The sequence below is a fragment of the Megascapheus bottae genome, chromosome 2 (genome assembly GCF_031878675.1).
Source record: "Megascapheus bottae isolate mThoBot1 chromosome 2, mThoBot2.hap1, whole genome shotgun sequence".
NCBI lineage: Eukaryota > Metazoa > Chordata > Mammalia > Rodentia > Geomyidae > Megascapheus > Megascapheus bottae.
The window spans coordinates 77,761,762-77,774,080 of record NC_143510.1 but is presented as its reverse complement, the minus strand read 5'-3'; the positions used below and the strand labels follow the sequence as shown (position 1 = coordinate 77,774,080).

Here is a 12,319-nt window from a genome sequence, read left to right as displayed (position 1 = left end):
CTTACACATGTCAAATGATTTTGTTTATGTTATGTCATAGTATTTACTATTTAAAAATATTCTGGATACACTTAAACATAATCATTGAAACTCTGAAACCCTCTATTGCTCTGGATATTGGAGTTAAAAACTTGTCAGTAAGGCGATACTATGTTCCTCTTATTTTTCTCATTATGGGGCCTTTGAAAGGAATCATGACTGTTCTCTGTCATCTTTTTTTTTGGTGTGTGTGTGTGTGCCAGTCCTGGGCTTGAGCTCAGGGTCTGAGCCTCTGTCCCTGTTTTTTTGTTTTGTTTTTGGTTTTGTTTTGTTTTCCTCAAGCTAGAGCTCTACCACTAGAGCTACAGCACCACTTCCTATATACCACTTCCTGTTTTTTCTATGTATGTGGTACCAAGGAATCAAACCCCTGTATTCGTGCATGCTAGGCAAGCACTCTGCCACTAGACCAAACTCCCAGCCCTCTATCATCTTTTTGGCGATGCTAGAGATTGAGCTTAGCCCCTTGAGCTTGGTACTCTACCACTGGAGCCATGCCCTTAATCCCCCTTTCTTCCTTTTTATGGCCAAATAGGGTCTCACTCTGTCTGCCTAAGACAGTCTGGACTGTGAACCTCCAATTTGTTTCCCATCTGGCTGTGTTCACAAATGTGTACAGTGACCTAGTTTTTCTTATTGATGAAGAAATGGTCTCACAAACATTTGCCTGGACTGGTTTGATTGTATAATTTGAAACAAGAAGGTACAATGTTTGACTCGTCTATATTGCTAACAGGCAGAGTCACTCTGTATGATTTCATTCCAGAGAGTAAATGAATGGAACCTGTGATAAGTGGTTTTTAAATTGTGTGTGTGTGTGTGTGTGTGTGTGTGTGTGTGTGTGTGTGTGTGTGGTGTGTGTGCGTATACATATATATGCATACATGTATGAACTACATTCTCAGCCTAATGCATTTTAGAATTAAAATATGTTTCACAATATTTTAGAAGGAGTCATTATTATTTTTCGAACTTAGTCCAAACTAACTCCTTTGTTGTTGTTGAGAAAGTCTCATTGTTTTTCCCCAACTTGAATTTACAGTCTTATCTAAGTCTCCTAAGTAGTTGGAGTTACAAGCATGTAATACCATGTCTGGCCATTTTAATTCCTTTGTATATGAGGTAGGTTTTTTGTTTGTTGCCAGTACTAAGTTTAAACTCACAGCCTAATGCTTAGTTCAGCTTGCTTGTTCATCTGGAGCCCTATCTGAGGCTATTACTACAGAAAAATAATGTGGACCTGAGTAGAGGGCTTGCATAGCATATTTAAGGCCCAGGCTCTAAGTGATAAATAGACAAAATAAAGTGTGTATATATATTTCAAATCAAGTTATGGGACTGTTTCTTGGCTACACATGTGGGATGACTCTGTAGCCAGGGTGCTAGAGTACTTTCCCAAGCTGCCTGGAAGATGTCAGTCTTGTAACTTGACACTTAGATCTTTGTCTTGGTATTTCAAGTGGTCTGAACCTTGTTTCACAAGCTAGGGTAATCTTAAGTTACTTCTTTCAAAATCTGAAACTTTTTGTAAAATAAGCTTGTTGTCTAGATCACTTCTCTGAGGATCCCACATTTTTATATGTGTTGCTGAACTTTCTATATGTTTATGTAGGAAAGATGAAACTTGAGTAATACAAACAAAGCAAGACATAACCTCAAATTCTAAAAGCTTCAGTCTGGAATGTTACCCCTCCTATACACTCATTTCCTCTGTGCTCTGCCATCAGTGACTCCTGGTACACAATGTAGGAATCTAGGGGTTGAATGCAGAAAAGTCCCAGATTCCCATGTGTGACTCATGTTTAGGAAAGGTTAATTGGAGTACTTCTGAATGGTTTCTGTTTTAAGTTGGTCATTGGTTGATTAGGCAATCAGGGAATGGTAAGCCTCCTAGAAAAGGTAGACTTCTAACAACATTTAGATGTCTATGTTGGGTCCTGATCCTTTCATCGTGGGTCTTGTATATGACTAGAAAGTACCTATCTCTAGGGGTTATATCTCATGGTATATTTCAGTTAATTTTTTGTCACTTAAATTGTGATAGTACCTATTGGGAGTTTGGATTTATTAATCAACGATGCCACCTGCTGGTTAGAGAAGACATGTATGGGGACCATTCATGGCATCAATTTTTTTTCTTGAAAATAACTTCAGTGTTGTTCATGGCATTTTTGTTGTTTTTCATTTCGATAAATATTATTTTATATGATCAGAGGCCAACTCTCATTAATAAATGAGCTTTTGAATGGTGATGCTTCATTTGTTTTGGCAGAAGGAGTAAGGTCACAAGATATTACAAGTTTTACATGGCAAACCGAAGTGACTGTTTCTCCCATTGTTACTATGAAAGCTTCAACAGGAAGCTAGGCCCTAAGTGATAGGTGGTGATTCCAGTGAGTAATGCACGCCTGTCTGTCTGGTCTTCTTTCCTGGGTTCCACCTTGGGGAGAATAGTCATTGGGCATCTAGTGGTTTCAATGCTCCTCCCTTCTGACTCAGCCTCTTATGCTCACCTGAGGCACTAGATGATTCATCACTGTTTAAGGGAATCATGGTCTTGTCTTCCTTGAAAAGGTGAAAGTTCTTCAAAGGGTATTGTAGAACAACATTCTCTAAAATCATACATTCATTCTATTTGGTCATATGCAGTTATGTACAGGGGATGAAATGATATCTTAAATTGTATTACTAAATGAAGAGTACAGTTGATAAAAATTCAGACATTAAGTCTTTTTTTTTTTTTAGACATTAAGTCTTTTAAGATGCCTTTCCTTTTTCCATTTTTGGGCTACTGCTGCCACTAGGATTGGTTTCAATGTTTATTGTCTTTTACTAAACTAAACATACATCTTCCCTTTAAACAAAACGTTAGCAGGATTGGCATACATCTCAGTGGTGCTCAGTAGCATACGCAAAGGCCTGGGTTCAGTCCACAGTTTTATTTAGCAAATACTTTGGCTAAGTACTTATAAGAGGGAGACAGAAAAAGAAAAAAAAGAGAAGGAATCATATGTGATTCTTACAAACTATTCAAAAGAACAAAAAATGTTGGTTTGAAGTACAAAGCATTACAGGAGAGAAAGAACCTAAGGTAAGCCTTTCAATTGAGAGTTGAAGGTATAGCTCAGTGGTAGACATTCAGAATGAAGCCCTAGATTCAGTCCCAAGCACATGCACACAAGCATATATCTTAGACAAATGTAAATCAAATTTTTATATGCAGAGACAGATTCAGAAGAGAACATGAGAGACAATTAGCATAGAGCCAGTGAACACAGGGAGGTGTTGAAGGAATTGAGCACAATCAAATTTTGGTTTTAATAAACAAAGGGCCAGTGTTAGGTAATAGCAAGAGAGAAAGTCAGAAAAAGTCAATAGGTGGTTGGTAAGTTTCAGGCAAAGGAAATTGTATTAATTTGATAAGTGGGGATGGAGTCATCTTGCATCTCTCAAGAGATAAGGAAGTGATTTCTTGAACTTCCCTGTGACACTGTTTAGTGTTGAAGATTAAATACGTCTTTTCCCACACTGTGAAGGGATATCATATGGTTTCCCCACATTCTAAGAGGTACTTTGTACCACATTGGTTATTTGCACACTATTTCCACAATAGTGTAGGGTTTCTCAAGCACAACCATATTACATGTTGGGTCAGAAAATCTTCTGTATTATAGGTTATAGGATGTTCAGCAGCATCTCTAACTCTAATCAGCAGATGCAAGTTTTACCTTTTTTCCTAGCAGATTGTCTCTAGACATTGCCAAATATTCCCAGGTTGTAAATTTGTTCTCATTTGCAAATGACTGGTATAGACATGATAACTGAGTTCCTTTAGGGTTCTGGATGTTGCTGAGACACTTAGGTGGACAAATCTGTGGACATTCTATTTACTAAACACCTTAGAATTTTGCACTACTCCAGATTGAAGTATTTTATGTGCATTGGAGTGCGTTGAACTGACCACCAGGAGATGTAGATTTTAGTCCTGACTCCCACACAAAGAGCTTATGTAATACTGGCGAGGTCTTACACTCAGTCATATGATTTCTTATCTTGAGAAGGATCATGGTGATCTTACACAGTCTTTGCAAGTCTGATTTCTTGTCCTCATTTCAAGCTGACCTTAGAGCTTTGTTCTTCCAAAAGTTAACACATTTGCCTAATGAAAACATTGACTGGAGTGTTAAATAAGCAAGAGCATGGGGGCCTGATGCTTCATTGTGCTAAGTACTATAACTTTCTTCTTTTCTAGATTATTTGAACAATCTTTTAGAAGACTCTGGAGATTACAGAGATACTCAAGGTAAATAACTTTTTCAGTCTTATATGTTACAGAAGAATTGATGCTTACTTTGGCCTAGAAAAATAAAATCTGATAACAAAACCTATATTTCAAAACTCCATTAGAAGACTTAAAAGAAGACTTATTCATAAGAAGACTTAAAAGTAATAAAACAAAAACAAAAAAACTTCCTCGGGCAGAATAAACGAGAACTAGGTAAAATAGTAAAGACTACTAGAGGCGCTCCTGGGTCACAGGAGGTCGGTGGGCCACTCATTGAGACCCAGCATCTTGAGAAGAATGGACTTGCCATGGCCTGGATCAGGAAGCTTTGCCCTCCACAGGTGTCCAGTCAGTCTATGGTATCTGCAGGTACTATAGTTGTCTATTCATATTTCAAAAACAGCGAGTGAACCATATGATCTATACAAATTTAAAAGTCATGAGTCCATGAAATACAAATCAAGGGTATAGTTAAAATGGCATATTATTTAGGGACTGTTTAATAGTGAAGCATTAGACTTACTACTTTCTTTCCCTTGAACACTTAAAGAAATAGCCTCTCATAGACAAGAAATTTACTGATATTCGTAGTATATTTCTCTTTCTGTGTCTGTCTTTGTCTGTCTCATACTGTAGAGAATTTCTTCTACCTTCTCGATGTCATAGGTTTATTTCTAGTCATACTCTTCAGAAATACTAAACAAGTTCATTTGTACCCCATTAATTTCAAGAATTTTGTGCATTCTCTACAGACTACATTTTCAGATTAAGAGATTAAACCCAGTTTTGTTTCATTTTGAGATTAGGGTTCACTTTGTAGCCTATGTTGGCATCAAATTCTCTTTGATCATCCTTCCTCGGTTCCCTCCCAAGTGCTGGGATAGCAGTATTATACTATCATGCCTGCCTTCCATTTTTAGAGATTCTTATTCTCTTAATCATTTTACTTCTCTCTATATTCCTTTACAACTTTCTCTTTGTTTTTTTTGGGGGGGGGTGGGGGAGGAGTTGTTTAGTTTCTTTGGTGATAGGTATCAAACTCAAGGCTTTGTACATGCTAACTTCTACCAGTGAGCCACAATCCCAGCCCAATTAAAAACCACACTTAATAAAAATTTAGGATGCAGTTATAACATGGTTCATGTCTTCAGTAAATATATAATCTAATTAGTGAAGAGATATGGGTGGGCCTAGTAGCACATGCCTATAATTCTAGCTATTTTTGACATAGAGACAAGAAGATAATTCTGAGTTTGAGGCTAGACCAGGGAAAAGAAGCAAGTAAGACATGTGTTAAAAACAGAAAAAGGAGGCCGGGAGTGTGGCCTAGTGGTAGAGTGCTTGACTAGCATGCACAAAGACCCAGGTTCAATTCCTCGGTACCACATACATAGAAAAAAAGCTGGAAGTGGTGCTGTAGGGTCAAATGGTAGAGTGCTTGAGGAAGTCCAAGGATAGTGCTCAGGACCTGAGTTCAAGGCCCGGGACTGGCTAAATAAGTAAATAAATAAATAAATGAATATGGCTGGGATCATGGCCTAGTGGTAGAGTGCTTGCCTAGCATGCATGAAGCTCTGGGCCAATTCCTTAATACTGCATAAGCAGAAAAAGGCAGAAGTGATGCTGTAGCTCAAGTGGTAGCCCTATCCTTGAGCAGAAAGGTCAGGAACAGTGCCCAGGCCCTGTGCCCCAGGACTCACACAAAATTTTTTTTAAAAGGGCCAGGAGTTTAGCCCATTGGTAGGGTGCTTGCCTCTCATGCACAAAGACCCAGGTTTGATTCCTCAGTACCACATACACAGGAAAAGCTGGAAGAGGTACTGTGGCTCAAGTGGCAGAGCTCTAGCCTTGAGAATGCCCAAGGACAGTGCTCAGGCCCTGAGTTCAAGCCCCAGGACTAGCAAAAATAAATTAGTAAAATAAAATAAATAAGTGAATGTAAACAGACAGAAAGAAACCCCCAGAAAATGAAGAAATACAAAATTCCCATGAAATAAAAAATAAAGTTGTAGGGCTGGGCATGTAGCATGCATGAAACCCTGGGCTGATTTCCTTAGTACCACATAAACAGAAAAGTCCAGAAGTGGCACTGTGGCTCAAGTGGTAGAGCCAAAGAGGCTCAAGTGGTAGAGTTAAAGAAGCTCAAGGACAGTGCCCAGGCCCTGAGTCAAGCCCCAGGACTGGAAAAATAGTAAATAAGTAAGTAAATAAATAAAGTAGTTATAGTTAAGGATGCCTTGAGCAGTATCATTTGGAAAGGAGGAGAAGAATTGGTAGTTGAAGAATCAGCGAAGATTTGCTTAGCAAAAGTGGGACAGGAGATGAACTAAAGGGTAGGCAAGAGAAACAGTGGGCACTGCTTATCAGTCTGTCTTGTGAGGAAAAAATTATAGACAGGGCGTGGGTTGTATAGCTCAGTGACTGTACGCATGCTTAACCTACTTGAAATCTTGGTTTCTATCCAGACCCTTACTCTCATCCAGAATCATAAATGATAGTTCAACTTCATGGATACAAACATGTATTGGGCCAAAGATTAAGAAGTTTGTGTCATAGAAAATCAGCCACTCTGGCAAAATACAGATTACAAACAAGCATTGAACAGTGAGGGTCACCATATGTCCAAAGGCAGAACAGAGCATGTGCGGGCGGCATTTTGAGGAAGTGAAGGAAAAGGAAACAAATGTACCTATGAATGGTAGGATTGCAGAATGGATTGGAGAAGGCCATCTTGGAGGCTAGGTGACTGAGTAGCAGCAGCTCTATCATCCTTCCATTCTAAGGCCTCTCTGCCCTGCCCCTGGGATTTATAGAAGGCCAAAGAGCAGGGAATAAGTTCACGGTATGTGTTGTGAAGATAATGCCAAGTATATAAATTCTGATACAAGGATGAGATCTCTATTCAAAGGAAATACTACTTTCCTTTCATAACAGTGACAGGGAAGGAGAAAATGACTGAGTGCTAGCTCAGCATGGGTCTGAGGTCCTGAGTTTGATCCCAACCACTAAAAATAAGTGGTAATATAATAATACACATTAAAGAGATACAGAATACAGAAACTACCATGGTGGTTTATGTCTCTAATCCTAACTATTGAGAAACTGAGACTTAGGAGATTGCAGTTCAAAGCCATTCAAGGCAGAAAAGTCTGTGATACTCCGTCCAAATTAACCAGCAAAATATTGAACTGGAAGTATAGCTCAAGTGGTAGAGTACCAGCTTTGAGCAAGAAAGCTGAGCTAGATGATGAGACACTAGTACATACATATAAACAATATATACATACAAGGATATATACTATACAAAAATAAGAAAAACCTTCCAGTCTTGGTGCTAGAAAGAGAATCTTGTTAGATGTTGGTAGCTAACCCAAAAAATTCTAAGAATTTTTAGTAATCAAGTGCCAGTGGCTTACTCCTGTAATTCTAGGTACTCAGGAAGCTGAGACCTAGGGATCAAGATTTAAAGCCAGACCAGGCAAGGAAGTCTGTGAGGCTGATATCTCTAACCACCAAAAAGCCAGACGTGGAGGAGTGGCTTCAATGGCAGAGTACCAGTCTTGAATGAAAAAGCTAAGGGACAATGCTCAGTCCCTGAGTTCTAGCCCAAGTAACAGCTCATTTTTTTTTCAGTATTCTTTTTGTTAATGATGCCCTAGGAAGGCCTATTTCCCCTATTTACCCCCCCCTCCGCCCATTTTTCTGCTCCATGTGGGTGAGAATGCCTCTGTCATTTTGTATTAAACAGTCATCTTTGTGTAGGTTTCTGAGTATTGCGGTGTAAACCACCTTGCTGCTACCTTACAAAGACTATTGAACCATATTGTACTCATTGTGACTACCACAAGTTGTCTTTGTATATATCTTTATGTCTCTATGGGACTGTTACTGCCTTAAATCACAGAAGCAGAGAAAAGGCAGATTTAGCTAGGCATGATGGGCACTCCTGAAATCCCAGTACTTTCCCTTTATATCTAGTTACAAAGATGTCAGAGTTGAAGCATTCAAAAACACTTTATAGAAGGTAAATTATAAGATACAGATTCTCCCATAAAACTAAATAACTCAATTTATAAGAGATGTCCATGTTAATGTTTAGTATGTGTTTATGTGGCATTTCTCTCTCTCTCTCTCTCTCTCTCTCTCTCTCTCTCTCTCTCTCTCTCTCTCTCTCTCACACACACACACACACACACACACACTTTTTTTTTCTGGGGTGGGCAGGCGGGGCAGTGGGTGGTGGACTGGGTGACAGGGAAGCACTGGGGATGTCATTCAGAGGCTTGCATTTCTTTTTTTCTGATTCATACCTCTTGGAAACAGACAGGGGGGGCTGAGCCCTGATTCTCTTACTTTTTTTGTGTTTGTTTATTTACATGTTTATGATTCTGGAAATTGAACCAGAGCTGCGTACATATTATACATATACTCTATCACTGACCTGTATCCCTCAGTTTTTAGTTCCTATTTCCTGTATTAAGATCATTTTCCCTCAAATCATTCTTTCCCAAGACAGTTTATAATGATCCTGAGCTTACAGGTAAAAAAAAAAATCTTATTTTTATAATAGTATCTCAACACAAAATAGCCCTGACATTCCTGCCATAAATGCGTTCCCTTTGGTAACTTTATGTAGCTCAGTTTGCTCATGGATATTGATTTTTACCCACATTTTTTGTTGTTAGTCCTTCACAAAACCTTATCATGAATAATTCTGCCTACTAATAATCAACCAAGCTCCATGAGAATTTGGTGGCTATTGCTCTTATTACTTGGCGTTCTGATGTTGTATACTATTTGTTTCAATGATAATAAATGTTTTTCTATTCCTGCATATTGCAGATGCCCTGGCTGTTGTTATAGAGGTAGCTAACCATGCTAATGACACTATGAAGCAAGGAGTAAGTACATTGATATCAGAGGCTGGTACACTCTTGAACCTGGGAACTGGGCATTCATTCATATTCTCTGCATTGTCTTTCTACAGGACAACTTTCAGAAGCTGATGCAAATTCAGTACAGTTTAAATGGACACCATGAAATAGTACAGCCTGGACGTGTAAGTTTGAGAGGCTACCTTTGCAAATGTATCATTTTGTGGTCAGGTACCATCTGTAGCTATTTTTTTTTTTTAGTTAAGAAAGCAATTTACTGTAGTTACTCTTGTTGACTTAGTGTGGATTGCTGTAGCCATTGAAAACATTCATGATGTAAATCACTGTGACAAGAAGTCCAATTCAATTAGGAGAAAGGTCAGGGACCCCACAGAGTCCCAATGAAATGATTTAATGGATCATTTTATTGTGTAATACCAGCTGACCTCATGCAGCTTTGAAGACAATTTCATTAAAATCATTATTGTAAAAGAGGACTGGGAAAGGGCCAGGATAGAAAATTGGTGTTTTGATGATCCTCAGAGAGCACAGAAGTTGCCTGGGGAGCCAATTCAAGAAAATAACAAAATGCAAATATCAGGATCAAAAACACTTGGAGCCAATGTCTGGGGCTCACTCCTGTAATCCTAGCTACTTAGGAGGCTGAGATCTGAGGATTGGGATTCAAAGCCAGACCAGGCAGAAAAAATCTGACTCTTATCTCTAGTTAACCAGGAATGTAGCTGTGGGCCAATAGAACTGAGGGACAGCACCCAGGCCCTCAGTTCAAGACCTAATACTGGTATGCTCACATATACTCACACACACATGGTCAGTGGGTAAAAGTTTTGCTTTTTTATGTTGTTGCTGCTTTCTCCAATCTGTGTTTTTTTTGCCTTTTAAATTTTTCTTTCTGTCCAATTTCTAGAGCACTTATAAGGCCTTACAAGAAACCATGACTATAACAATTAACAAAGAGGGGCTGGGAGTTTGGGGCCAAGAATTTGGCCTAGTGGTAGAGTGCTTGCCTAGTATGCACAAAGACCTTGGTTTGATTCCTTGGTACAACATACATAGAAAAGGCCAGAAGTGGTACTATGGCTCCAGTGATAGAGCATTAGCATTGAGAATGCCCAAGGACAGTGCTCAGGCCCTGAGTTCAAGTCCGAGGACTGGCAAAAGCAAAAAATAAGTAACAAAGAAAAAAATTAGCAAAGGGAGGGCCAGGAGCATGGCCTTTCCTAGCATGCACAAAGCTCTGGGTTCGATTCCTTGGTGCTGTGGTTCAAGTGCTGGCCTTGAGCACAGAGAGGCTCAGGGACAGTGCCCAGTCTCTGAGTTCAAGCCACAGGACTGGCAAAAAAAAAAAAAAGAACAAAGAAAGTATATTTGCCTGCCCCTTCCTCAAAAACAAACAAACAACTTGTAGGAGAAGAATGTTGGAAAATTGTATGTATATCATATCTGTTATGATGGTGGAACTAAAGGCATTTGTTTGTACAACTCAGGTTTTTCTCAAAGAAGGAATTCTGATGAAGTTGTCTCGGAAAGTTATGCAGCCCCGAATGTTTTTCCTGGTAAGAAGTCATGTGCAGTGGCAGATGTTCTGCTATTGCTTAATGGAAGGTGACATTCATATATGACATATGAGCTTAGTGCCTTCGAAAACCAGTTTTGTGGTATCTCTGATTGTATTTATTTACATTTCAGGTAGAAAGGTCTGTTATGATTCTTAATCAGAAAATTACTTTCAGTTTTTTTTTTATTTTGGGGGGATGAGTCTGAAAATATAAAGAAACTTTAAGTTTAGAAAGCAGATCCCTTCTTAAGGTAACGGACATTGGGGCATGGTTAGGAAGGAATGTCTGAGAGTTAGGTTTCTAAACCGGCAGGGGACAGAGGGAGTACAGAAGAGCTTAAAAGGGGTAATAAAACTTAAAGAAAGATTGATAGGGATACTAGTTGAAGAACTTGAGGAGGTGGGGATGGGAGACCACAGTTTGTATGCCTCCTTTAGTTGTGTCCTTTCTTTTGTCCTTCTAGAGAAGGAACCACTTGTCCTGAGGTAGGGCTATTATCCTATTAAAAGAGAAACTTGAAAAAGATGGGATCAGGAAAAAGGCTGACAAGGTGGCAGGACTGATTGATGTGAATGACATAAAAGAACACGCCATGGCCACAAGCCAGAAAAGTTTCATCTGGAGCATGAGCCCATAATCAGTCAGGAGCTAGGGCTAGGTTGGACTGGTTAAGATCTGGTAAAAGGCCTTGATCATTTCCTGTAAGTAGCAGGTAACAAAGGCAAGAATGTAAGTTCCTGTCCAGTTAGAAGATAGACAGGTGTGGATATTAGATGGACATTAATGGGCATTAGATAGGCATTAACTATTTTCTTTTTATCTCCCGGCTCTGGTTAGTTTTGAAAGGGCAATTCCATTTAGGATGTAACACCATCTCCTCTTATTCATCTCCTCTTATTCCAGGACTAACTTTTGTCTGAGGGGTCTAGGTGCTTGTTGCTGGAATGGCTTTTCCCAGTTGGCATTCTTGAAGAAATTGTTATAATTAATTACTGAGGCAGATTATAATAACCTCAGTGGGATTTAGAAATCAGAAATCATTGTGTTACAGAATTAGGGGGAAAAAAGCATACTTTCTAGAAATTGCATTTCAATAGTATTCTAATAAAGCATTCTAGGTAGTTCTATAATATGTAAGCAGAATGAAGTATTTTCTTAAGAAAGTGTCTTATCGGGACCGGGAGTTTGGCCTAGTGGTTAAAGTGCTTGCCTAGCATGCATGAAGACCCGGGTTCGGTTCTCCGGTACCACATACATAGAAAAAAGCCGGAAGTGGTGCTGAGGCTCAAGTGGTAGAGCTCTAGCCTTGAGAAAGTCCAAGGACAGTGCTCAGGCCCTGAGCTCAAGCCCAGGACTGGCAAAAAAAAAAAAAAGTGTCATCACTGTCTTTGTAGCTGAAATTAGTTTCTGTAATTTGTTATGTTTGTGTCTCTTTTTAGTTTAATGATGCCTTGCTGTATACAACACCCATGCAGTCTGGGATATATAAACTGAACAACATGCTATCCTTGGCTGGAATGAAGGTCTGTATATCTGTTAGA

The 12,319-nt window shown here is 39.2% G+C and overlaps 1 protein-coding gene across 1 annotated transcript in view; it reads left to right on the top strand.

Moving 5' to 3' along the window:
* The window catches only part of Fgd6 (FYVE, RhoGEF and PH domain containing 6), a 112,644-nt gene that overhangs the window by 77,641 nt on the left and 22,684 nt on the right, over positions 1–12,319 (top strand). Inside the window, exons 9-13 of the mRNA XM_090328412.1 lie at positions 4,292–4,342; positions 9,167–9,225; positions 9,312–9,383; positions 10,707–10,775; positions 12,218–12,301. Coding sequence (XP_090184538.1) covers positions 4,292–4,342; positions 9,167–9,225; positions 9,312–9,383; positions 10,707–10,775; positions 12,218–12,301 — 335 coding nt within the window. The remainder of the gene's footprint in view (positions 1–4,291; positions 4,343–9,166; positions 9,226–9,311; positions 9,384–10,706; positions 10,776–12,217; positions 12,302–12,319) is intronic.